Below are 23536 nucleotides of genomic sequence, written 5' to 3'. Positions count from 1 at the left end.
CCTTTTCAGGTCATAATGCAATAAAATTTAAAATCAATAATGGTTCTTGGAAAGGTAAATTAAAAATTAATTGGATACTAAATAATCTATTCTTCAAAAGGAGTAGGAAAAAGAACAATTATAGAAACAATCATTGATTTCATTAAAGAGAATGTCAATGAAGAGACGTTTCAAAATTTATGGGATACAATCAAAGTAGCACTGAGGGAAAAATTTACATCTCTGAATACTTATATCAATAAAATGGAGAAAAAGCAGAGCAATGAATTAGGCATGAAACTAAACTAGAAAAAGAACAAATTTAAAACCCCTAATTAAAGACTAAATTGAAAGTCCTAAAAATCAAAAGGTGAAATTAATCAAATTGAAAGTAAAAGAACTTTTGAACTAATAAATAAGATGAGTTGGTTCTATGAAAAAACAAGAGTATTGGTTAATTTGATTAAAAAAAAGGGAAGAAAAGAATCAAACTACTAGTATTAATAAAGTAAAGGGTGAAGTCACCTCCAATGAAGAGGAAATTAAAATAATCATTAGGAGCTATTCTGTCCTATTATATGATGATAAATCTGACAATTTAGGTGAAATAGATGACTATTTAACAAAAATATGATTTCCCCAGGTTAACAAAAGAGGAAATAGAGTACTTAAATAATCCCATCTAAGAAAAATAAATTGATCAAACCATCAATGAACTCTCCAGGAAAAAATCCCCAGGGCCAGATGGATTCACAAGTGAATTATATCAAACATTAAAAACAAAACAAAACAAAACAAAACAAAAAAACCCTTAAGGAGAAATTATTCTGAAAGGGAGGAAAAAAAGGGATCAGAGTTATAAAGTAGAAATGGAATGTGGAAGTCCAGGAAACTCCATTAATTAACTTAAAATTTTTAAAAAAGACATACAGAAAATGGAAACAGGGAGACACAGGAAGTCCACCTTTTCACTGTTATTTAAAGTACATGAGAAAGGTTAAGTTAAAAATGCATTCCCTTCTGGGGCATCTGGGTAGCTAAGTGGATTGAGAGCCATGTCTGGAGACAGGAGGTTCTAGTTTCAAATCTGGATCAGACATTTCCTAGCTGTGTGACCTTGGGCAAGTCACTTAATTCCTATTGCCTAGCCCTTACTGCTCTTCTGCCTTACAACCATCATCCAAGTATTGATTCTAAGGTGGAAGGTAAGGATTTTAAAAAATGCATTCCCTTAAATTGAATACTTCTTTTCATGCTCGTACCCAAGAATAGATAATGTGAAATACCATTACCCTCAAATCTCTAAATAAACACTCATATTAAGGTAAGCTAGATGGTGTAATGGATAAAATGCCTGACTTGGGAATCATGATGAGTCGAGTATGAATTTTGCCTCAGATACATACTAGTTGTGTGACCCTGGGAAAGTAAAGTCTTTCCTCATCTGTAAAATGAGAATAATAGCACCTGCCTCACAGGTGCTTGTGTGGAATGAATGAGATAATAAATGTAAAGACTGAAAATATTGTAGAGCTATATACATACATAGAGCTAAAGGAAAGATGGGCAGTGGAAACTTAAGTTCATAGCAAGAAGAAATTACATTAAGTGAATCTGAAGCCTAGGCTTTTCCCTATGTTATATACCAAAAGGTTTTTTATTTTTAAAATCTCATGTTTTTGCATACTAAAATTTCTAGGATATTGACTGCATCACCAGGAAGAATACAAAGGTGTTGCATTATGCTATAAAGTGATATAAAAAAAGAGCTAAGACTAGCAAAGAAAGCAAAAGACAACAAAGATTTTTGTTTTTTTTTTTTTAGTTAGTTGGTGAAAAAAGGAAAATAAAGAAAAGGAATAACCAAGATTATTCTGGGTAGAGGAGATGGTGACAATTTATAAAAAAGAGAAGGCTGAATTCCTCATTTTTTCTATTTTCTTGACCAAGAAGAATGTTTTTAAAAACTGAACAAAAATGGCCCCAGAGGGCATAACCAGGAATAATGGGTGGAGAATGTAAAGATGATTTAAGGCTTGATGACAGAGATAAATCCTAACAAATTGCATTATTCTAACTGTATTGGGTAGACTCTAGAGCTAGTGGGGTTTCTCTGCTTGTAGATCTTCAAGAAGAGGTTGGAAGGTCATTTATCTGGTAAGTTACAGTGGGGTTTTCTCAGGGTATGGATTGGTCTAGATGACTGTTTAGGGCCTTTCCAACTAAAATCCTTTGATTCTTTAAATGTAACCCAACATACTTAGGGAGCTGCCCTTAATGAATTCAGTGAATGAAAAAGCATTTATTAAGCACTTTACTATATGCCAAACACTGTGCTAAGTGTTAAAGATTCAAGTCACCAAGTCCAGAAGAACTGGGATATGGAAGGAACTGGAGAATATCATTCTAAGCAACTGTTATTGATCTATGAAAGACTAAGGGTAATGACAAAGTACCATAGTGATTTTTTTTCTCTGCCAAGGAGAATAATTTTTGAACTGAAAAATACTGAACAAAAATGTCCCCAGTGTATAGAATCAGGAATAATAGAAAAACTAATATTCCAATTTTCAAAGAAAGAAAAGAGTCTTTGATGTGTACCCTATTAAAGGAGTAATTCGTAGTTCGTGCCATCAAGAGAGGGAAGCAGTAATCCCAGAGGAAGAATAACTTCAAAAAGATGTCATTCTGAACTAATTTCCTTTTTTTTTTAATCATAGGTAAACAGTGATAGGTCACGTGAATGCTGTAGGTATACTTTACCTAGGCTTTAGCAATGTCTTTGACAAAGTCTTTCACACTATTCTCATGAAAAAGGAGAGAATTAGGATATATGATGGTGGATTTAGAACTGGCTAAATAGTTAGACTCAGAGAGTAATGATTTAATGAAAAGAGACAGTGAAGCACTCTAGTGATTTGTGATTGATTCTATTTAACATTTTATCACTGACTTGGATAAAAGTACAATAAAGATATGCTTTAAGGAAATGTTTGTAGGTGATAGAAATCTGGGAAATAGAGCTAACACACTGGATGACAGAGCCAGGATTCAAAAAAATCTTGATGGGATAGTAAGTTGTTCTAAATCTGGGATAAATTTAAATTTAATTAATAACATAAAATTTTATTCTTGGTTTCAAAAAATCTAATTCACAAGTATAAATAGGGGAATTATATCTAGAGAAAAGTTCATTTGAATAAGATTTGGGGATTTTAGAGGACTGCATGCTCAATATGAGTCAATAATGTGACATGGTATCCAATAAAGCTATTTTGAACTTTAGAATACACTAAAAAGGCAAGGTGTTCAGGAATATGGAGGTGAGAGTCCCAATATCTTCTTCCCTGATCACACCATATTTGGAGTATTCTGTTTAATTCTAGGCTCCACATTTGATTAAAAGGATATTGATAAGCCAGAAAGTATCTCGGAGGAAGGCAAACAAGATGGTGAAGAATTTCCAAGTTTATATTACATGGGGATTGTAGTATGTAGTAGATTGTAGTATGGAGAAGAGTATGGAGAAGTATGGAGAAGAGAAGACTCAGGAGGAATGTAATAACTGCAATCAGATATCTAATGGTTATCATGGGCACAGCAGATTTTTTCTGCTTTGCTCTGAAGGGAGAACAAGAAGTGGAAGCCAGAGAGAGAGGCAAATTTAGGTGTAAAGAATAGAAATAAAGCTTTGCCTAACATTTAAAGTTGCTTCAAAGTAATAGGTCTTCAGAAGTAGTAAGTTTCCCTGTACTGGAGGTCTCCATATGATGGATGGATGACCACTTGAATGTGTTGTAAATAGATTCATGGTCTCCCTTCCAATTGTCAGATTTTGTAATTCCTTTCTGAAACATGCTAATTTTGTATTAAGGCCTAAAGATTATGGGTTCTTACTATCAACAGGCTATCTTTTCCATTCTGTGCAAATGAGTGTTTTAACTGATTCTTTTATAAGTAAAATTATTTTAAAGTAGGCAAGTTAGGTTTAAGGCTGAAGACAAAATAGTCTATTTTAGACAGCTAATTCATGAATGTGTGCTCTAAGGTTCATTTCTATATCAGTTACCCACATTATTATGATGAAACTAAACTTTCTCATAATATTATTTCAAATAAATTAAAACTAAATAAAATATCATGTAAAGCTCAGTAATTTTAGAAAGCTGGAGATTCTATATGTTCAAAATATGAATTAAACAATTTTTGCCATGTTGGTTTATTTATTTTTTAGTCTTTATCTAAAAATTGTCCAGAATTAAATGTAATTATATACACTTGCAAAACCTTTGTTGTTTTGTTAGCTTTCAAGTCAAAAGTTCCTCCTTTTAGAATTAGAACCACCTATGGTTCTCTGGAATGACACACTCATTGGACCTACACCTGTTTATGAGAAGACAAAAAATGGATTTTTACCTTTCGGATTTCCCAGTTTACATTCCACTGTTTCATATTTGCAAATCTCCATGTTGTAATTGGATCCCCTGTTGCCATATCTATCCTAATTAATCTATTATATGAGACTCCAAGAAGATCATCTTTCTTGCTTCCTTTAAACCTGGAAAATAATGATTGTAATCATTAAGAGAGCAAGGTCCAGTTGGAAACCATTTTATAACAGGGCACTTAAAATAAATAGTTCTTACTCAAGCTTCTTTTCTTTGTAAGAGTCAAATGAGATACACACATTTCTAAACCATTCCACTGGGATTACAAAAGGCTGAGAGACAGTCAGCTCATCTACAAGTCCCGGTGAAGTATGCCTTTTTTTTATGGCATAATCAATATTAGAAAGAATGACACTGAATTAAAAATTTACTCCTTGATGGCACCCAAGAACAGATGTTATACTTTTACCTCCAAATCTCTAAATAAAAGAGAAAAGATGAGAGGTGGAAATTCAAGTGCAGATAAGAAAACATAGTAATCTGTAAACTTAACTCCACTTCTTATGCTATATGCCACAATATTTCTTCAGTTTCACCCTTTTGTACCTCTCCTTTTCAAGGACATACACAGTTTCACTCTCCTAAGCTTCTACTTTCCTTTTGTTGTTATATAGGGTGGACTTCTCATTTGCTCATCTTTAGGTCTGCATGGCCTTCTTGTGTCTGAATACCATGGTGTGTGTAAGCATGAGAAAGCCCCTGGTTCACATATTTTGGGAAGCTTAATAATTATAAACCCTTAAGAGTCTTGTGTGGATTCATTATTATGAATCACCAAAACAGGAGCAGATAAAATGTAGAAGGAAAAAGGGTAATATATGGGCAAGAAAGGCAAACAAAAAAAAAAGAGGGAAACAGTTTAGTGAGAAGAGATTAACTGGGGAAACAGAAAATCATGGGAAACTTTCTTTGGGCTAGTAGGATACTCTGTCTCAGGAGGATTAGCTCTAAAGGAACATGGACAGAATAACACAGAACAGCTGTAGGCTTACTGGTACTTTATTGGGCTGAGTCAAGAATGGATTATTTCTTTCCAACTGTAACTTGCAGGGTGGTATAAGGGAAAAGAAGATAAGAAGTAAATATTAGATCAGTCTTTCAGGAAACAGGACAGGTATTGATTCCCTCCATACCTAGGAGGAGTTGTAACAAATAAAGCAAAGGATACAGTCAAGTTGCTGAGAAGAGCCACAAATATGTGGGCAGCAAGGTGGCACAGTGGATAGAACACTGGGCTTGGAATCAGGAATATTCATCTTCCTGAGTTTAGATCCTGCCTCAGACACTTCCTAGTTGTGTGATTCCCAGGTAAATTGTTTAACTGTTTTAAGTTGTTGATCTGCAAAATGAACTAGAAAAGGAAACTACTCTGGTATCTCTGCCAAGAAAACCCCAAATGCAGTCACAAAAAGTAGGATACAACTGGAATAAGAACAACTAACCAAACATGTTAAGACTATGCTTCATGTGAAATGAAGATCTTTATGTCCAGATTTATTAATAAATAATAGGATTTTGGACCCGAAGTGGACATTATTGACAATCTAGCCAAATTTATGTAAGAAAAACTCAATTGTAAAAAGATAGACTGATTTCCTCAAGATGACATAAAAAGTTAGTGGTAAGAGACACTAGATGGCTCATTGAATAGAGAGTGGGTCTGGAGATGAGATGTCCCTACTTTAAATCTGGCTCCAGACACTTCCTAGCTGTGTGACTGTGGGCAAGTCACTTCATCCTCATTGCCTAGCCCTTACTGCTCTTCAAAATACATAGTATAGATTCTAAGACAGTGAGGGTTTAAAAAAAGCTAATGTTAGAGTAAGGACTAGAATCTAGGTTCTCCTAAATTCCAATCTAGTGCTTTTTCTACTAAATGACATAAAAGATAAATGATAGGACAACTACTTGCTTATAGTAGTAATCATAAGCTTTCTTTAAATTTAGGATTCAAGTTTCAAAAGGTTTTATTACCACATACCTTTTCAGCAACATAAAATTAGGTATTACTACAGGATCTAGTTGTTTTTTTCCACCCCTCAAACTTAAGGAGATGATATTAGTGAAATGCAAAGAATAGTAAACTGGAAGTTGAGATTTAGGTTCTGTTTTAATCTCACTTATGCTACTATTTGTGTGACTTTTGCCAAATAATTTAGTAACTCCGGGCTTTAATTCTATCTTTTAGAGAAGAGGACTGGATGCATTTGGAACCAGGGTGAAAAAGATGTAAGCCTGAGAAGGTTAGGGGTTGGGGAAGCTAAGATTATCTCTTATCTTATCTAAGAATGTATGCTTAGAAGAGAGGACATCTGGACATGATTTGACATAAAGCTTACATTATGTCAAAGCAAAATTTAGAGTTCAGAGGAAGTCTAGTATCCCATGGACAAAATTATACAGAGGAAGTCAGCCCAACATAGATGGAAGACTTGAGAATAAAATTCTGATGATGCCAAAACAAACAATTCCAATGAGGAGGAAACATAGGAGACCAGTTTTTTTAAAACCCTAACTTTCTGCCCTCTAATACAGAAGGGCAATGGATAAGCAAATAGGGTTAGATGATTTGCTGAGTCATACAACTAGGAAGTGTCTGAGGTCAAATTTGAATCCAGATTCTCCTGACTCTACACTTGTCCTCTATCCACTGTGCCACCTGGCTGTCCCCCAAATTAGTTTTAAAATAAGGAAAAGGACAGAAGATGGAAGTAGGTTCATTTAATAGAGGGTCAGTATAAGAAACACAGTGTGCTGAAGCTATAAAGTCATTGTTAGAGAAAAAGGAGGATCAAAGATGGGAAAAGACTTTTGCTGGGGGCAGGGTCAGATGATAATAACTGGCAAAAGAGAGAAGGCAGAATTGTTTTACTTTCATTTTACTATTATCTCTGCCAAGGAGAATGACTTTTTCATTGGAAATGAGAGGACAACAATGGCTAGCAGGAAGTTGATAAACAAGATAAGTAATGAGTTAGGAAGAGAACACATAGTTCTTAATGAATATAAGTTGCTCTGGCTCAAATGTACTAAGTCATCCTTGAAGAACTGGCAGATATGACTGTTGAAATTCTGTTGGGAAAAACTGAAAGATGAGGGAAAATGGGAAAAGTACCATTAGATTCAAAATGAGCATGTGTTGTTATTTTCAAACTAGGGAAGAGAACAAAGTCTGCCATATATACAGTCCAGTAAGTTCAACTTCAATGTCTTGAAACATTCTAGAATAGATCATGAAAGAGATGGTCTGTGAATATCTAGAAAAGGAAGCAATGATTACAAGGAGTCAGTATGGCTTCATGAAGAACAGTTCACACCAGATTAACCTTACTTCCTTTTTTGACAGGGTTATCAGACTGGTGGATGAAGGGAATGCTACAGATATAATTTATTTGGATTTTAGAAAACATTTCACAAAGTACTATATACTATTTTTTTGAAAAAGATAAAAAGTATGGACTAAGTGATTATATAATTTGATAGATGGCTAGATGACCGAACCTGATGAGGAGGTATTAAGTAGTACCCTAAAAGATCTGAGTGAGGTTCTATGCTGGTTATGATTTTTATTGATCAATTGAATAATGACATAGATGGCTTTCTCATCAAACTTGCTGGTGATAAAATCCTAAAAGATTTTTGACAGGTTATATAGAATCCAATAAACCAAAATTAAATAGTCTTAAATGTAAAGTCTTACAAAAACTGACTTTACAAGTACAGGATGGAAGGTATCATTAGACAGCAGTTCATTTGAAAACAACAAACAATATTTTAGTGAATTGCTAGTTCAATGTGCTAGTTCAATGTGAGTTGGTAGTGTAATGTGGCCAACAAAAACAAGACAAACAAAAAAAATCTAATAAAATTCTGAGCTACTAAGAGAAGTATAGCTTCAAGAAATAAGGTGATCAATCCTACTGTACTGTGCCTTCATTAGATCTCATGTCTCTTCAATTCAAGGTATCAGTTAAGAAGGACAATCAATTTAAGATAGTGTCCACAGTAGTCAACTAGAGTGGTGAAGGGTTTAGAATCCATAGAATATGAAGACCCATTAAAGGAACTGGGACCATTTAGTTTTTAAAAGATTGGGGAAGGGCAGATTAAAACTCATTTTCAAAATATTTTAAGGGCAGTCATATGGAAGATGGATTAAGCTTGTTCTATTTGGTACAAAAAGTCAGAAATAAGAGCAAAAGGTGGAAATTGCAAAATGGCAAGTTTAGACAATGTCTGGAAAAACTTCCTAACAATTAGAGCTGTCCAACAGTATAATAAATTTCCTCGAAAGCTAGTGGTTTCTTCCTCTTTGGAGTTCTATCAAGCAGAGGGTGGAAAGAATCTTTGCTTAAGTTCTAGTGGGAGTTCCTTATAAGTATGGATTAGGAGGTCTTTATTTTTTGTGTCATAGACCCTTTTAAGTGAAAGTCTACAGACTCCTCAGAATAATGATTTTAGAAGCATAAAATAAAATACATAGGATTGCAAAGGAATCAATTATATTGAAATACAATGACCAAAATATTAACCATCTCCCCCCAACATTTCATGGATCCCAGATTAAGAAATGTTGGTCTAGTTCCCCCGGGGCCCCTTTCAACTTTCAAATTCTGTTACTCTGTAATTACATAATCCCTTTAGGCTCCAAAGCTCATTCCTAATAAGCATTATATTGTTCTGTCTGGCTTTAAAAAAGTAATACTGTGACCTCTTGACTATATGTTACAAGGAAGGACTTTTCTTTGGAGGGAGAAGGTAAGTTCATGGATAATGATGAATTAGACAAAAAAAAAGCATCAATAGAACATTTTTAAAGGCAGAGAAAAAACAAAAGTAGTACTTAATTCAATGATTTTGTTACTTAAAAAAAACCCCCTTATCTTCCATCTATAGGTGTTTCCCTAGGCTCTGTCCTAGTTCCTTTTCTCTCTTTTCTCTATACTATTTCACTTAGTAATCTCATATGTTTACATGGATTCAATTATTATTATTATTAATTTTTAAAGCCTGACCTTCTATCTTAGAAACAGTGCTATGTATTGATTCTAAGGCAGAAGAGTGGTAAGGAATAGGCAAGTTCTTCGCCCTTGGCTTGCCCAGGGTCACACAAGTAGGTAGTAAGTGTCTGAGGCTAAATTTGAAACCAGGACTTCCCATCTCTAAGTCTGGCTCTCTAGCCACCGAGACATCTATTTGTCCCATTTTGTTACTATCATGTTAAATAATACACAGGCAAGTTTCTTAAAAAGCAAATCACATAAAATAGTTTAGTCACAACTGATGCTTTTTGTACATTGAAATTTTCAATGATTGATAAGCTTACAATAAAAAATATTCAAAAAGCATTTTTTTTTACTGATACTCTACATGGCCACAATGTAAATAAAATTCCTAGAATACTATATATAAAATCATATCATGAAATATGGATTCCCTGTATAGATAATGTGTTCTCTGACACTGTGAGCATCCAGTTCAATTCCACAAGCAATTAGTCAGATACTGAAGAGCTACCATTTGCTTTTAGGAAACTAAAGGGTTAGATTCTCTTTTTACATTGAAGCTTATTTTTTATATTGAGTTTCCTTAAAAAAATTAGACCATTTCTAACTTTTAACTGTATCTCAAGGTTCTCATACTTAGGGTGCATTATTTTATCACACAAAAGCATTCTGTGAATTGCCAAAATGTTTTGACTCAGCGAAATGGTAGAATGGAAATTTAGTACAATGGATAATAAACCGAGTTCCCATTAAGTCATTTAAAATTAAAGTGCATAAGGAAGAAAGAAAATACACAATATCATTACCTTACAATGTAGTATGTGAGCCCAAATTCTGGTAAGGATTGCCATGCTTGGATAAAACGGAGCTTAGCTTCAACTAGAGACATTTGTGCCACATTCTGGTGGGCTTCCAGAATTCGAGCTGCCAACTAGGAACAATAAGAATGGTTTGACAAGTCTTTTAAGAAAAAATTAATAGAATTTATTTCCAGGTATCTTAGCTCCTCACTCCCCTTTCCACACCATGGAAGGCATCATCCAGCATCTGACAAGTCTTGAAGGATAATCAACTGTTGCTATTATCATCACTAGTTCTAGGATACTCTTCAAAGAAGATTACAAGAATTCCAGGAATGAACCTAAAATAATGTGTTCATTTTTTATTATTTTAAGACATAGCACTGCTGCATTTGTACCCCAAAGAGATTTTAAGGAAAAAAGACTTGTACAAGAATATTTATAGCCACATTATTTGTGGTGGCCAAAAATTGGAAAATGAGGGGATGCCCTCCAATTGGGGAATGGCTGAACAAATTGTGGTATCTGTTGGTGACTGAATACTATTGTGCTCAAAGGAATAATAACCTACAGGAATTCCATGTGAACTGAACAACCTCTAGGAATTGGTGCAGAGTGAAAGGAGTAGAACCAGGAGAACATTGTACACAGACTGATACACTGTGGTACAATCAAAGGTAATGGACTTCTCTATTAGCAGCAATGCAATGATCCAGGACAATTCCGAGGGACTTATGAGAAAGAACACTATCCACATTCAGAGGAAGAACTGTGGGAATAGAAACACTGAAGAAAAACAACTGCTCGATCACATGTGTCAATGGGGATATGATTGGGGATGTAGACTCTAAATGATCACCCTAGTGCAAATATCAATAATATGGAAATAGGTCTTGATGAAAGACACATGTAAAACCCAGTGGAATTGTGAATTGGATATGGGAGGAGGTTGAGGGGAGGGGAGGGAAAGAACTTGATTTTTATAATCCTGGAAAAATGCTCTAAATTAATCAACTAAATAAAATAAAAAAAAAGACATTCAAATCAGAGGACAAATTGAAGTTCTCAGTTGACACAAATATTATCAGATAGGGTCTAGTGACCATATAGGTAGGCTCCTCATGATATCTCACTATGGGTTTTCAATGCCTATTCCTTTCCTTTCCTTTGTAGAGCTGCTGATCTGCTTGGATGAAATGGCTGTTTGAAAAGCCATTTATTTAGCCACATTCTCTTGTGCATTCTGGAAGAGTTCTGTGGTATACTGAAAAGAGCCTTGGACTTGGGAGTTGGAATTATTTGGGTTCTAGTCTTAAGCATGCAATCTGCTAGTTGCATAGGGATATGATTCTGGGATTTGGAGTTCACAGAACAGATGTGATCTACCAGCTGGAGCAAAGAAACACACCTTGGACGGCAGCCAGAAGTCCTTGAAAGGATTTTAAAATATTGAAAGTATAGAAAGGATTGTGGAAATTGCTATCTTTTCCCAATCTTGAAAATATTTCATGTAGTTTGTGGATTAGAAGATAAATTCCTTGAGGGTCCTTCATTTTCGAGGTATTTCATTTTTGTTTTTGAATCCCCAACGTCTTGCATGCAGCAGGTGCTTCAATAAATACTTGCTAGATTGAGTTACTAATTATGTGACCTTTGCCAAGTAAGCCAGGTGCACCACAATATCCTCTCTGCCATACAAGGATACTTGTCCTGCTTACCTTATAAGAGTTGTTTTGAGGCTGAAATGTATGTGAAAGTGTTTTGAAAACTGTAAATTCCTACAGAAATATCACTTATTTTTCTCGTGCCAAGAATGTAGAGGTTGCATATGGAAAGATAATTTCCTGTGAAACATCAAGAGTTTTACCAAGAGGTCTAATCAGTAACACACAATTCAATAACTAGCACTCAACATCTGACCTCAAAGGAATGAGAATTCAATAGTGAAAAACTGAAGGAGAGTCTGGAGCAGTTGAGGAAAAGCATTCCAGACAAGCAGGCACAAGCAAGAAGACAGAAAAGGGAAGGATAAATTTGGAGAATGGAGAATATTCTTATTGGCAGTCACATAACATGTGACAGTGTTGTGAAGTAAGAAAAACATGATATGCTGGGGTCAGGCTTTGGAATATTAGGCTGATGAGTTTGGACTTTGTCCAGAAGTGATATAATTCAGAAGAAATATAATATAAAACAATAACAAATACTTCAAATCAAATAAGGGGCAAGGGTAGAATGACTGATAAGAAGGGAATCTTTGGAATCTATTTCTTAATAAAAATCTATTTCTTAATAGAAAGATCTCTAGAAGTTAATCAAAGACTTGTTTACTAATTGGTGGGGGTGATCTGAGTCTTTTGTTTCCATTTAGGGGCCTTCGCTCATTTTATTTACAATGCTTGTAATTAAGTTTCTTCATTTAAGGTCTGACTCAGGCACTAATTTTCCATAAGGCTTTCCCTGATCTTATCCTCTCCTTTTCCCATTCCATCTCCTTTCTCCAGGGGCTCATAACCTTTTATTTAGATCATGGACTCCTTTGGCAGCCTGTCAATCCCTTCTCAGAATGTTTCTAAGTGCATAAAATAAAAAAAAAAAAACAGAGACTGCAAAGATATCCAAGTTTGTGGATCCAGGTTAAGAACTCCTGACTTACACACTCTAAGTGATCTCTCTGTCCTTAGATCTCTCTCAGGCTTCTGGAGGCTGATGAGTTTGGACTTTATTCAGAAGTAATATAAAATGTGCAAGTTTGGGCTCCAAGTGAAATAGGAGCAAGGGTGGAATTAAAATAAGAGTATCTAACGTAGGTATTTCTATATAGTAGGCCTTTACAAATATATTTTAAACATTGAATCTAAGAATATCAAAGTAGCCTGTGGTTACTGGATATGCCAAGACTGTTTTTCAGAAGGCTACAGACTTTGTTTCCTGATGCTACTTCCCCAGACTTTTCAGGTCCAACAAAAAAGGATGCTGACAAAAATGAAATAGACTTTGTCCTCAAAAAGCTTACATCCTACATCATGTGGGCCAAGGAGGAAGATCTGACATGCAAACAGATAAGTTAAAAAAAAAAAAGCAGGATTTCAAGAGGAGAGAACTAACAGCTGATGAAATCATGGACAACTTCATACAAAAGAGGGCCTCAGAGCTTTGCTTTGAATATTTGCTCCAATTCTTCTTCTAGCCAATGTCAACTTACTATTTTGGTTCCCTGTACATCACATTTTATTTGGTATTTGCTTTGTTTTAGTAAGTGAAACTTAAATATTTAAACTGTGCATATTCAGTCTATGTAGTCAAGGATGGTAGATGACACAGTGGATACAGCACTGAAACTAGAATCAGGGAAACCTGAGTTCAAATTCTAGCCACTGCAGCTCTTCTGCTTTGGAATCAATTCACAGTATTGATTCTAAGATGGAAGGTAAGGGTTAAAAAAAAATTTATACTAAGACAGAAGAAAAGGGTTTTAAAAAGCTTTTAGTTTTCTCAGTTGTAAAATAGGGATAATAACATTTACCTGTTATTGTGGTATGAGGATAAAATGAGATATTTACGAAATGCTTTGTAAACCTTAAAGCACTATATAGATACTAGTTATTATTATTGCTATTGTTTTTATTGTTATCATCAGCATATATCTTTTTCATTTCTATTGTCTAGAACGGTAGGGCTTATAAAAGCAGTTGCTCAGTAAGTTTTCATTATTAATTATCTTAATTTGTAATTATAAATTCCCTCCTTTTCTTTTTTGATTCCATATCTTGGTTTAAGAATTAGTATGAACCATGATAATCATCAGAACCATAACTCATTACTTCAATACCACTATCCACTGTTGCGAGCAAGTAACCGGATAAAAAAAGTGCAAAAGAGGACTTCAAACAAACTTTGTAATTCAAAATATGTAAATGATATTATAATTAAGACAAATTCATTTTTATGGGGAATAAAATAAGTTACTATGGTGGCTTAGGAGATTGGATTTCAGAGCTGAAAGGTACCTGGGAGGTCATATAGTCTAACCTACAGGGTTTGAAGTCCCATGCCTCTCAGCAAAGGAGTTACACTCACTTGGGGGAAAGGTGTTACTGCTTATGGAAAGAGGTCAAGAGAGAAGCTGGTTTTCCTGGAATAAAAAAAAGGGAAAGGGAAGTCCTAGGGAGTGGTATATCAGAGGGGAAAACTTCTTCAAGGATGTGGGGAGAAAAAGAGGAAGTGAATAGCCTCTTCATTTGACCACAAATTCCTTTTATTCTTCTTGGCCAATATCTGAGTTCAAGTTCCTTCACTTCTTTTTTCCTTTCAGAAAGCAGTTGTTAAATTCTGGACTCCTCTTTTTCTGGGGTGAAGCTCTGCCAACCAAATTATACTAATGCAAATGTTATATTTACCTGTTTAGGCTTGTGTTTTTTGGCACACCGAGGTGATACAAAACATTCTGGTTTCATATCCATGCATTCAGGGTCAGAAGGTGCCTGTGAACTTGTATTTCTGTTTTTCATCTTCAGAAATGAAAGAATGTTGTTCACTTCAGGCCAGTAGGAGCTATCTGCCATAGTTTTGCCCTTTGAGGCTAAAATACAGGCAGCCATCCATCTGGCATACTGATTCTCCTGTAATACAAACATGAAAAGACCTTAAAATACTATGATATTTTAAAACCTTCTTTTTTTGCCATTGTGTTCATTTTATCCAAACAGTATCTCCTCATCAGTGATTCTACTTTCTACATATCATAAAGTTATACCAGTACTGCCTATACTTTGGCTCCTACTGTAGGTAATCATTACCTTGACACAACAAAAAGATGATAAAAGTAGGTTATAAGAGATTATTATTAAAAAGTGCCAGTCAGTCCTGGAGTCAACAAGACCTGGGATTGATAATATATTGCCTCTGACACCTAGTGACTATGTGACAGAGAAGTCACTTAACTTCTTGGTGATCCAGGCAACTTTGTAAGACGGCAAGATGTAGAGCAGATACTCACCTGTAGTGGCAGAGATTGTTTCCTCTTTAGAATCTCCCTACATATCAACAAAATCATGGATGGGATTTCCCCTCTACCCCCACCAAATTGAGCTATATTATTTATATATATATTATTTATATTTATTTATAGTTCATATATTATATATAAATAATATTATTTATATTTCATATATTTACATATATCTTATATGTTTAAAGCCACTTATGTGTAATAATTTCCTTATCAATCATTATATATACTATATATAAATATCTAATCACTTCCTTAGGTTACTAACCATTAAATTACCACTAAAATTCTATAATGCCTACAGAATTTTAAAATTGATAAGTTGCTAGGGCACAAATAGCTTTGCAATATTCTCTGTTACCTAGTTTCATATTTTGGATATTGCTGGCGCTAAAACAAATTAAGGTCTGAGTATGGATACGGAAAAATAACAGATGTTTGAATGTATCACTCAATATGTTTCCTTCTCTTTCCTTATCCTGCTTGTTCCTTTAAGGAAAAAATAAGTAAAACTGATTTTGATATTTATTTTGATATTTGTTTCCTTCTAATTGGGGCAGGAAGGTGGTGCAGTGGATCAAGTGACAGGAGTTAAGTCAAGAAGACTCAGCTTCTTGATTCAAATTTGACCTCAGATAACTTACTAGCTGTGTGTCTCTGAATAAGTCACTTCATCCTGTTTGCTTCAGTTCCTCATCTAAAAAATGAGCAGGAGGAGAAAATAGCAAACCTACTCCAGTATCTTTGCCAAGAAAACACCAAATGGTTTGCAAAGAGTCAGACACAACTGAAATGACTGGACAACAAAAAAACTCTAGCTCCACAGTCTACTCTCTTTCCTGGAACTTACCATAGGGGTAGGCAATCAATGGCATAGGGATAGTGAAAAAGAAATCATTGGTGGACTCTACTGCTTCTCTATTTTCTCTCTGACCTATGCTTTGAAGGGGCAGGGATGAGAGAAGTGGTGATTAAAGGGCCAGAGAGACCTAAACCAAGAATCTCTCAAAACTTTAGCATTATATAGGTGAGAAAATTCCTTATTTGCTATGACACACTGGTCCTTATGTTAGACAACTAAGCATTCATTCAATTTCCCCTTTTTTTACTCACATTGTCACACCTCAAATATACTTCATTCATACCATCAGCAACAGGAATTAGCAACTTGATTCCAAACTTTCTCCCTGATACGTTTACATCTGGTACAACTTCACAGCCTAATGAGAAAGGGTAGGGAAAGCAATTTATTTCTAAGGATTTGCTTTTATACATTGAGAAAAGGGCATGGATCATTAATTTTGAAGTTGTTCATCAGCTTAGTCATGCCTTAGAACCTAATGTCACCCGAAATTTACTTTACCTCATAAATCCTCTGTGACTGTAATCTATTGGTCTTGAAATCACCCTACCCTTTTACTTCTCCCATACCTGCTGTTTTCCAACATGGTGAACTCTCTTGGAAGAAATCATGAAATGCTGACTAAGCTAACTACAATTTTTATTTAATTTTGACTGGGCCCTCACTGTACTTTAGTTCATTCACCAATTCTTTGTCTCTTTCCCAATAATATCAGGTCCAACAAATCCCTAAATTGTTCTCCTGGCAAGTGACCCCCATTAAACTGCCATGACATCAATGATTTGTTCTCAAGTCCACTCTAAATATGTGTTCTCACTCATGGTCTCCTCCATCTATTATACCTCAGAGGAAATGATGGCCTTTTTCCTCCCTTAAGCTTTGTGAACTATAAAATATTTGGAAATGCAAATTATCATTATTATGATAATCTTTGATGTCTTCTTTTTTCTCCATTGACTCCTTTTCTTCAACAAATGTATCTAGGTCTCTTTAAATAAATTAATACATTTCCCTGATCTTTCTACTTGATCCAACATGTTTTTCCTCTTCCTATTCATTGCCAGACTTACTGTAAAAAGAGAAGCCTATGTGCACTATCTCTATTTCCTCCTCATCTCCTTTCAACCTGGCTTTCATCGACATCATCCTACTGAAATGAATTTCTTTGAGAGCATGAATGAATATTAAATATAATTCCCCTTCTCTGATTCAATGCCTTTATCTTCCCTGATATTCTATAGCAGTTGATACTATGGATGATCTTTTTTCTTGGTACTCTCTCCTCCCTTGGCTCCCATGACACTGTACTCTCATGGCTAACTTACTTCTCTGATCATTCTCTTTAGGATCCTTGACCCTCTCCTCCTTCTTAACCTCTGACTTCATGCACTCCTTGGGCTTCATTTATTCTCTCCATTCCAAATTTAAATTGGCTCTTTCCTATTCTCAATTGCTCTAGTTTGATATCTTCCTGCTGAAATAACTCCAATTGGATATACCACTAACATGTCAAAATAAGTCCAAATAGAGCTTATCACTGTTTCCTTAAAATCTGTTACTTATTATTCTATTTATGTGGTGGTTATCCTCCCAATTACTCAGGCTTATAATCTTGAATTTTTCTTTACCTTTTTTCTTTCCCTTATCCCACAAATCCAATTAGTTGCTAGGTCCCATTGATTTTAATTCTGTGATATTCCTTGTACCTCTCCACTCACATTCTAGTTGCCTTAAGTTTAAGTTCCCATCTTTACTCACCTAGACTTTATAAATAGCCTCCAATCCATTCTGCCTTTCTTTAGTTTAATTCCTCTCTAGTCTACACCTAATACTTCTGCTGGAATAATCTGCCCTATTTACCACTCTGATCAGATCATCCTTTATTAAAAAACCAGCACTAGCTCTCTATTTCCTTCTCATTAAAACATAAAACATTTCTGATTCTGACCTTCAAGATCAGTCAATAAACTAAATTAAGCGCCTACTCTGCACACCAAGCACTGTTATAAGCACCAAAAACACAAAAAGTGGCAAAAGACAGGTCCTCCACAATCTTACTCCAACTTAAGTGTTTATTCTTAGATCATGACTTATTTCAGCCAAATTGTATTATTTATTCTCTATTCTTGACTTTCCCTTTGCTCCTGCTGTTTTTCTCTATGCTAAGAATGGATTTCCCCATCTCTTTTAAAATCCTTCCTTTCCTTCAAGGATCAAATCAAGTGACACCTCCTTCCTGAATCTCTCTCTCTGACCCCTTCATAACTTGTATCTGAACTCTACCTTATAAATTTCTCTTGATGCCATAACTTTTTATTTTCCTCATTTAGAATCAATTATTTTACTTTTAGAAAAATCCTCTAATTATATTAAGCTTTTAAAGATAAGGGCTTGCATTTCAGTTATTTTTATATCCATAATAACTAGGCACAGTATTTGGCACATAGGAAGTACTTAGTGTTTGTTGAAATAAAATATCAAATATTTCCTCAGGTTTTTCTCTTGAAACAAAGAACAGAGAAAACAGATTTTTAAAGCTTTGATCAGGAATCAGTAGCTAAGACTGACAAAGCAAAACTATGTATTGCCCCCCCCACCATCTTTTACTTCAGATATAATAATAATTTTTAGTTGGAAATTGTTGACCTTAAATTACAAACACTATTAAAAATACAAACTCTAAAATAAATTGAGCATAATTTACTTACAAAGGCATGGCAAGGAAATGGAGTCTTATGGTTTGGTTCCCAATTATTATTCATTCATTCATTCAACATTTATTAAGAATTTAATGCCTATAGAGTATGAGGAAAGTATAATATATGCCATACATGAATTACTCATTTTCAAAAAGATTTGCAATAGAGTCAAAACAATGCTAAAGCTATCCTGAATTAAATATAATCTAAATGTACTTAGAAGCTACTTCAGCATCATTGTTAGGAACACTGATTATTTTTCTCTGGATGTACAGAAATAATGACTAATAAGAGTGCTTTTAAAATAAAGTATATGCTAGATTACAGAGTTTATAGTACCATAATACAGGCGTATTCTACATATAGGATGGGAACTTGAAGCAGATTATAATGGAGGTAGGAGTCAGGTTTGTGGGGAGGAACAAATTCCTCCAACTTATGCAAAATGATGCTATCATTGAACTAAATCACCTAGTTTTCCAAGACCCTTTTACCTTTAACTTGTTAAATTAATCACAATAATCCAATTCACCATTGGGCATTCTTACCTCTAAGATGTAGTCTTTCAACTGGTTCCCCTTGTTCGAGGTCCTTATTTTTAAAGTAGGCTATTGAAGTGTCTTTAAAGACAAACCAATATAGTTTGAAAGTTTTTAATGTTAATTTTTTGGCCCTGAAAATGAAAGAATAATATCTTAATGGTTCTAAGAAAAACAAAGGCACATATAATTTTAACAGGTTACTAAAAAAAGTTACTTTCCTCTAGTGCCCATTTCTTACAAATTGATAATGTATTAAATTATTTTAAAATTTGAGGCTTATAAAATTAAAGGAAGGAGACCAGTTAGTCTAACATCATCATTTTTATGGATGATGACATTGAGGGCTAGAGAGGTTACATGACTTGCTCAAAGTCACATAGGCAGCTAATATAAGGCCTGGGACTGAGGATTTGAATTAAAATCCTCTGATTCTGGATGTAGTTCTTTTTCAACTAATTCTACCTGCCTACTAATTTAATTTTTAATACATTTTTAATAAATGAGTTGAAATGACTATAGGCCTCACACTCTAGCCACTGCTCCACTTAGCAGTCCCTCCAATTAATTTATTTCTAAAAGCTTGAAATTAGGGTTTTATATGAAAATACACATTCCTGGTTGCTTCTAGAACAGTTCTTAGAAACTAATATTCATACGAACAGTACAAAACTTTGACAATCATCACAAAAATGAGGGATTCTGCTGGTTTCTGCTGGACATATTTGAGAGAAACTATCAAAAGCTTTTTGGTCAACATCAAAAATTACATTAGCTTTTCAATTAGTAATTTATTTTTAGAAGGTAGCATTATCCAAGATTTTAAAACTTTAATAAAATAAATATTTATTTTGAAAAGTCATTAAGCAAAGTCCAGTAGCTCTCTGATCCCTGAGGATCACCAATCAATGCCAGTAGGTGCCATTAGCTGGAGAAAAAGAAAGAAATAGATGAACAAAAGAAAACTGGAAAAGAAGTTGTAGAAAAGAAAAATGTGAAAAAGATAATATGAACTGTATGTATACAATGTCATATATTAGAATACTACTGATGGTTGCCATAGGGGTCTTTCATTGTATTGGAGAAGGAAAATGTTCCAATTTTCCAAAAGATTTTATGAGAATAGAATCATTCAAGTATGGGTCAGTTACCTGGATATTTTGCTCCTAGAAAAATCCTAAAATATATTTTTAGAGAGATATTTAATGAATATTTAGAAAAGGCTATGGTGGTGATCATGAAGAGGTAGCATTGCTTTATTATGTTGGTCAAACCAAATTTTATTTATTATACTGTAAGGGAAATGTTGTGGATGGCAACATAGTACAGTGGAAAATGGGTTATATTTGGAGTCAGAGGTCCCGAGTTAAAATCTTAGTTCTGCCACTTATCAGCTATATGACCTCAGGCTAGTCCAAGGGTAACCTCTCTAGGCATTAACTTGTCAAATTAAAGGTTTAGCCTCACTGTTCCTTCAAGTTCTAAATCTGTGATCGTGAGATAGCATTTGAAAAAGTCTTTTATTTTTGTGGAGGATATGGAGAGAAATAGGACTGATGATTGTATGGCTGGAGCCAAAGGATAGTCATTAATGATTCAATGTATATTTGGGATGAAGTCTCCAGCAGAGTATCCTAGGGATCTGTGTCTGATCCTGTACTGTGTAATATGTTTACTAATGACTTGGATAAAGGCATAATTGACATCTAATCAAATATGCAGATAACATAAGGCTAGAAAGAACCATTAAACCATAGATTAACAGAGTCAAGATTCAAAAGGAGCTTGACAAGGTAGAATGTTTTGAATCTAAAAAGATTAAGTTTCTCTAATAATGGTATGATATATGTTATATAGGAAACTAAAAACAAATATATAAGAACAAGAGCATTCCCCAAAAGATAATTGTCATTATGTTCAGACAGTTCACAAGATAAGAAAGACAAGCTAATAACTGTATGAAAAAAAGTCACTACCAATAATATGTATGTAGAATACGTAGAATAAAATAACCCTAAGGTTTACACCAGAGACGTCATCAGATTGGCAAAGATGACAAAAATGGAAAATGTCAATTTTTGGTGGAGTTATGATAGGATAAGTTCTTTTGGTGGATTTGTAAATTGAGCCAACCTTCCAAAAAAACAATTTAGTATTCTAGCTGAAAAGATCTCTTAAGAGTCTACAGCTGCTGACCTATCAGTATTATTATTAAATTTAAAACACCAAGAGGGAAATAACAATGTAAATATTACTGTATACACATTTATAATATGCATATATTGTGTATCCATGTACACAAAAGAATTTATAATAGAAATTTCCGTTATAGTCAAAAGACAATGCATGTATACATACAAGATGACAACTATAAATAAAGTGGGTATTCATAATTACCCACTTTAATAAATAAATAAATATATATAAATGATAAATAAATAAATAAAAATAATAAATAAATAAATAAATAAATTTCATCATTGGGAAATGATTGAACATGGCATATGTTATTAACAAAATATTTTTTAAAGAAAAGAATATTTAGAGAAACCTGAGAAAACTTTTATGTATTGCTGTGGAATCAAATGAGCAGAAAAAGAACAATTTATACAATGACTACAATATTATAAAAGAAAACAACCATACAAGACTTAAAATTGTGTTCAATGCAATGACTATTCATGACTAGACAACATTGATGATGCTCTGTACATCTTGCCACACAGATGGACCCATTTCCCATTAGCATCAGAGGATCATAGATTTAGAAGAAGGATTAGACTTATTCTGCATAGCACTAAAGGGCAGAAGGACCAGTCTGGTAGACCTGGAGTCAGACTCAAATTCATGAGTTTAAATCTAGCCTCAAACTCTTGCTAGCTGTGTGACTCTGGGCAAGGCACTTAACCCTGCTTATCTCAGTTTCCTCATTTGTAAAAAGAGTTAGAGAAGAAAATGGCAAACCATTCCAGTACCTCTGTTAAGAAAACCCCAAATGGGGTCACAGAGTTAGACATGACAGAAAAACGACTGAAAAACAATATAGTGTTCTGCCAATAGAATCTGAACTCTCTGAGGGCAGGAATGATTTGTGTGTGTGCGTGCACCTAGCAAAGAACTGTATATGAAGTAGGTGCTTAATAAATATTTGTTAAATTGAAGTTAAAATGAAGCAAATTTAGATTTATCGTAAGGAGAAACTTCCCAATAGTTCCAACCAAAAAGGTTTTGAGAGTTAAATAGTCCCACCTTCACTGGAAGTCTTCAAGAAAATACAGAATGGATGTTCCTGGGAAGATTCTTGGTCAAGTATGGGACAGACTTCTGGCTTATAAGACTATTTTGAAATTTTTTGATATTAATTTTTCTTTTTTAAGTGTGGACACATGATTTTCTCAATATAGGAAACTTAGGCTTAGAAATTTTTCTTTACTGACATAGATCAGCACCTGCCTTCTCTAATTGGTCCTCCTCTGGAGCCTAACTCTAACTTTGAAACATTATCTAATAATTCTGTAATTATCTATAAAATAATAGACAAACATTTTGGTTTATGACAATCTAAACATGCAATATGGTATAGCAAATTAATTTTTAGAGAACTGAACTTCCAATAACTTTTGTTTTTCAGCATATTCATGAAAAAAGGGCAAATTTAGGACTATACTTACATAAATCTATGGCAAGAACCCCAAAACATTGTCTCTAAATGATTCAGAATCAGGAATATAATCTAAAAAAAAGTCCTTTGAACACTTATGATACATTTATATGTTATCATTCATTGAACATTTCTCAAAAGTCTTTCCTTTGCCCTTTGACTTGGTTATAAACAAACATGCCAGAGTGGTGATTTTTTTTTGAAGTTAAGCGCTCTAAATCTGTTTGCTGAGAAAAATCAACAAATCATTTTATGGTGTAAGTAACTGATAGAACTTCAAAGAAGCCTTGTTTCTTTCATCTTAACACACCTTTAGTGCTATCACAACTTTGAAAATCTTTTTTTTTTAACAGGAAAAACTCCCTTAAAACAAATCTTAGGGTTATAATAAACTCTATCTGAATTCAGAGACAGATAAACTCTCTGGAGTTCAACAGTCAACCCCTTCCAATGGAGCTTTTGTTTGTCAAAATTTGACCATTTAATCACTATAGTAGGACTATGATTATTAAATATTACTTTGATTGTGTC

At 34.1% G+C, this 23536-nt stretch overlaps 1 protein-coding gene across 3 annotated transcripts in view; it reads right to left on the bottom strand.

Annotated features, from left to right (window-relative positions):
- FERMT1 (FERM domain containing kindlin 1) overlaps window positions 1–23536 on the bottom strand; it is a 64627-nt gene that overhangs the window by 9421 nt on the left and 31670 nt on the right. For all 3 annotated transcript variants that reach the window (XM_007476710.3, XM_001382094.5, XM_007476711.3), the window contains exons 10-14: window positions 19354–19478; window positions 16358–16464; window positions 14634–14855; window positions 10240–10364; window positions 4396–4537 (exon numbers count right to left, since the gene is read on the bottom strand). In XM_007476710.3, the coding sequence (XP_007476772.1) occupies window positions 4396–4537; window positions 10240–10364; window positions 14634–14855; window positions 16358–16464; window positions 19354–19478 (721 nt within the window). The remainder of the gene's footprint in view (window positions 1–4395; window positions 4538–10239; window positions 10365–14633; window positions 14856–16357; window positions 16465–19353; window positions 19479–23536) is intronic.

The sequence above is a fragment of the Monodelphis domestica genome, chromosome 1, assembly GCF_027887165.1.
Source record: "Monodelphis domestica isolate mMonDom1 chromosome 1, mMonDom1.pri, whole genome shotgun sequence".
Taxonomy (NCBI): Eukaryota; Metazoa; Chordata; class Mammalia; order Didelphimorphia; family Didelphidae; genus Monodelphis; species Monodelphis domestica.
This window is presented reverse-complemented; position numbering and strand designations above follow the sequence as displayed.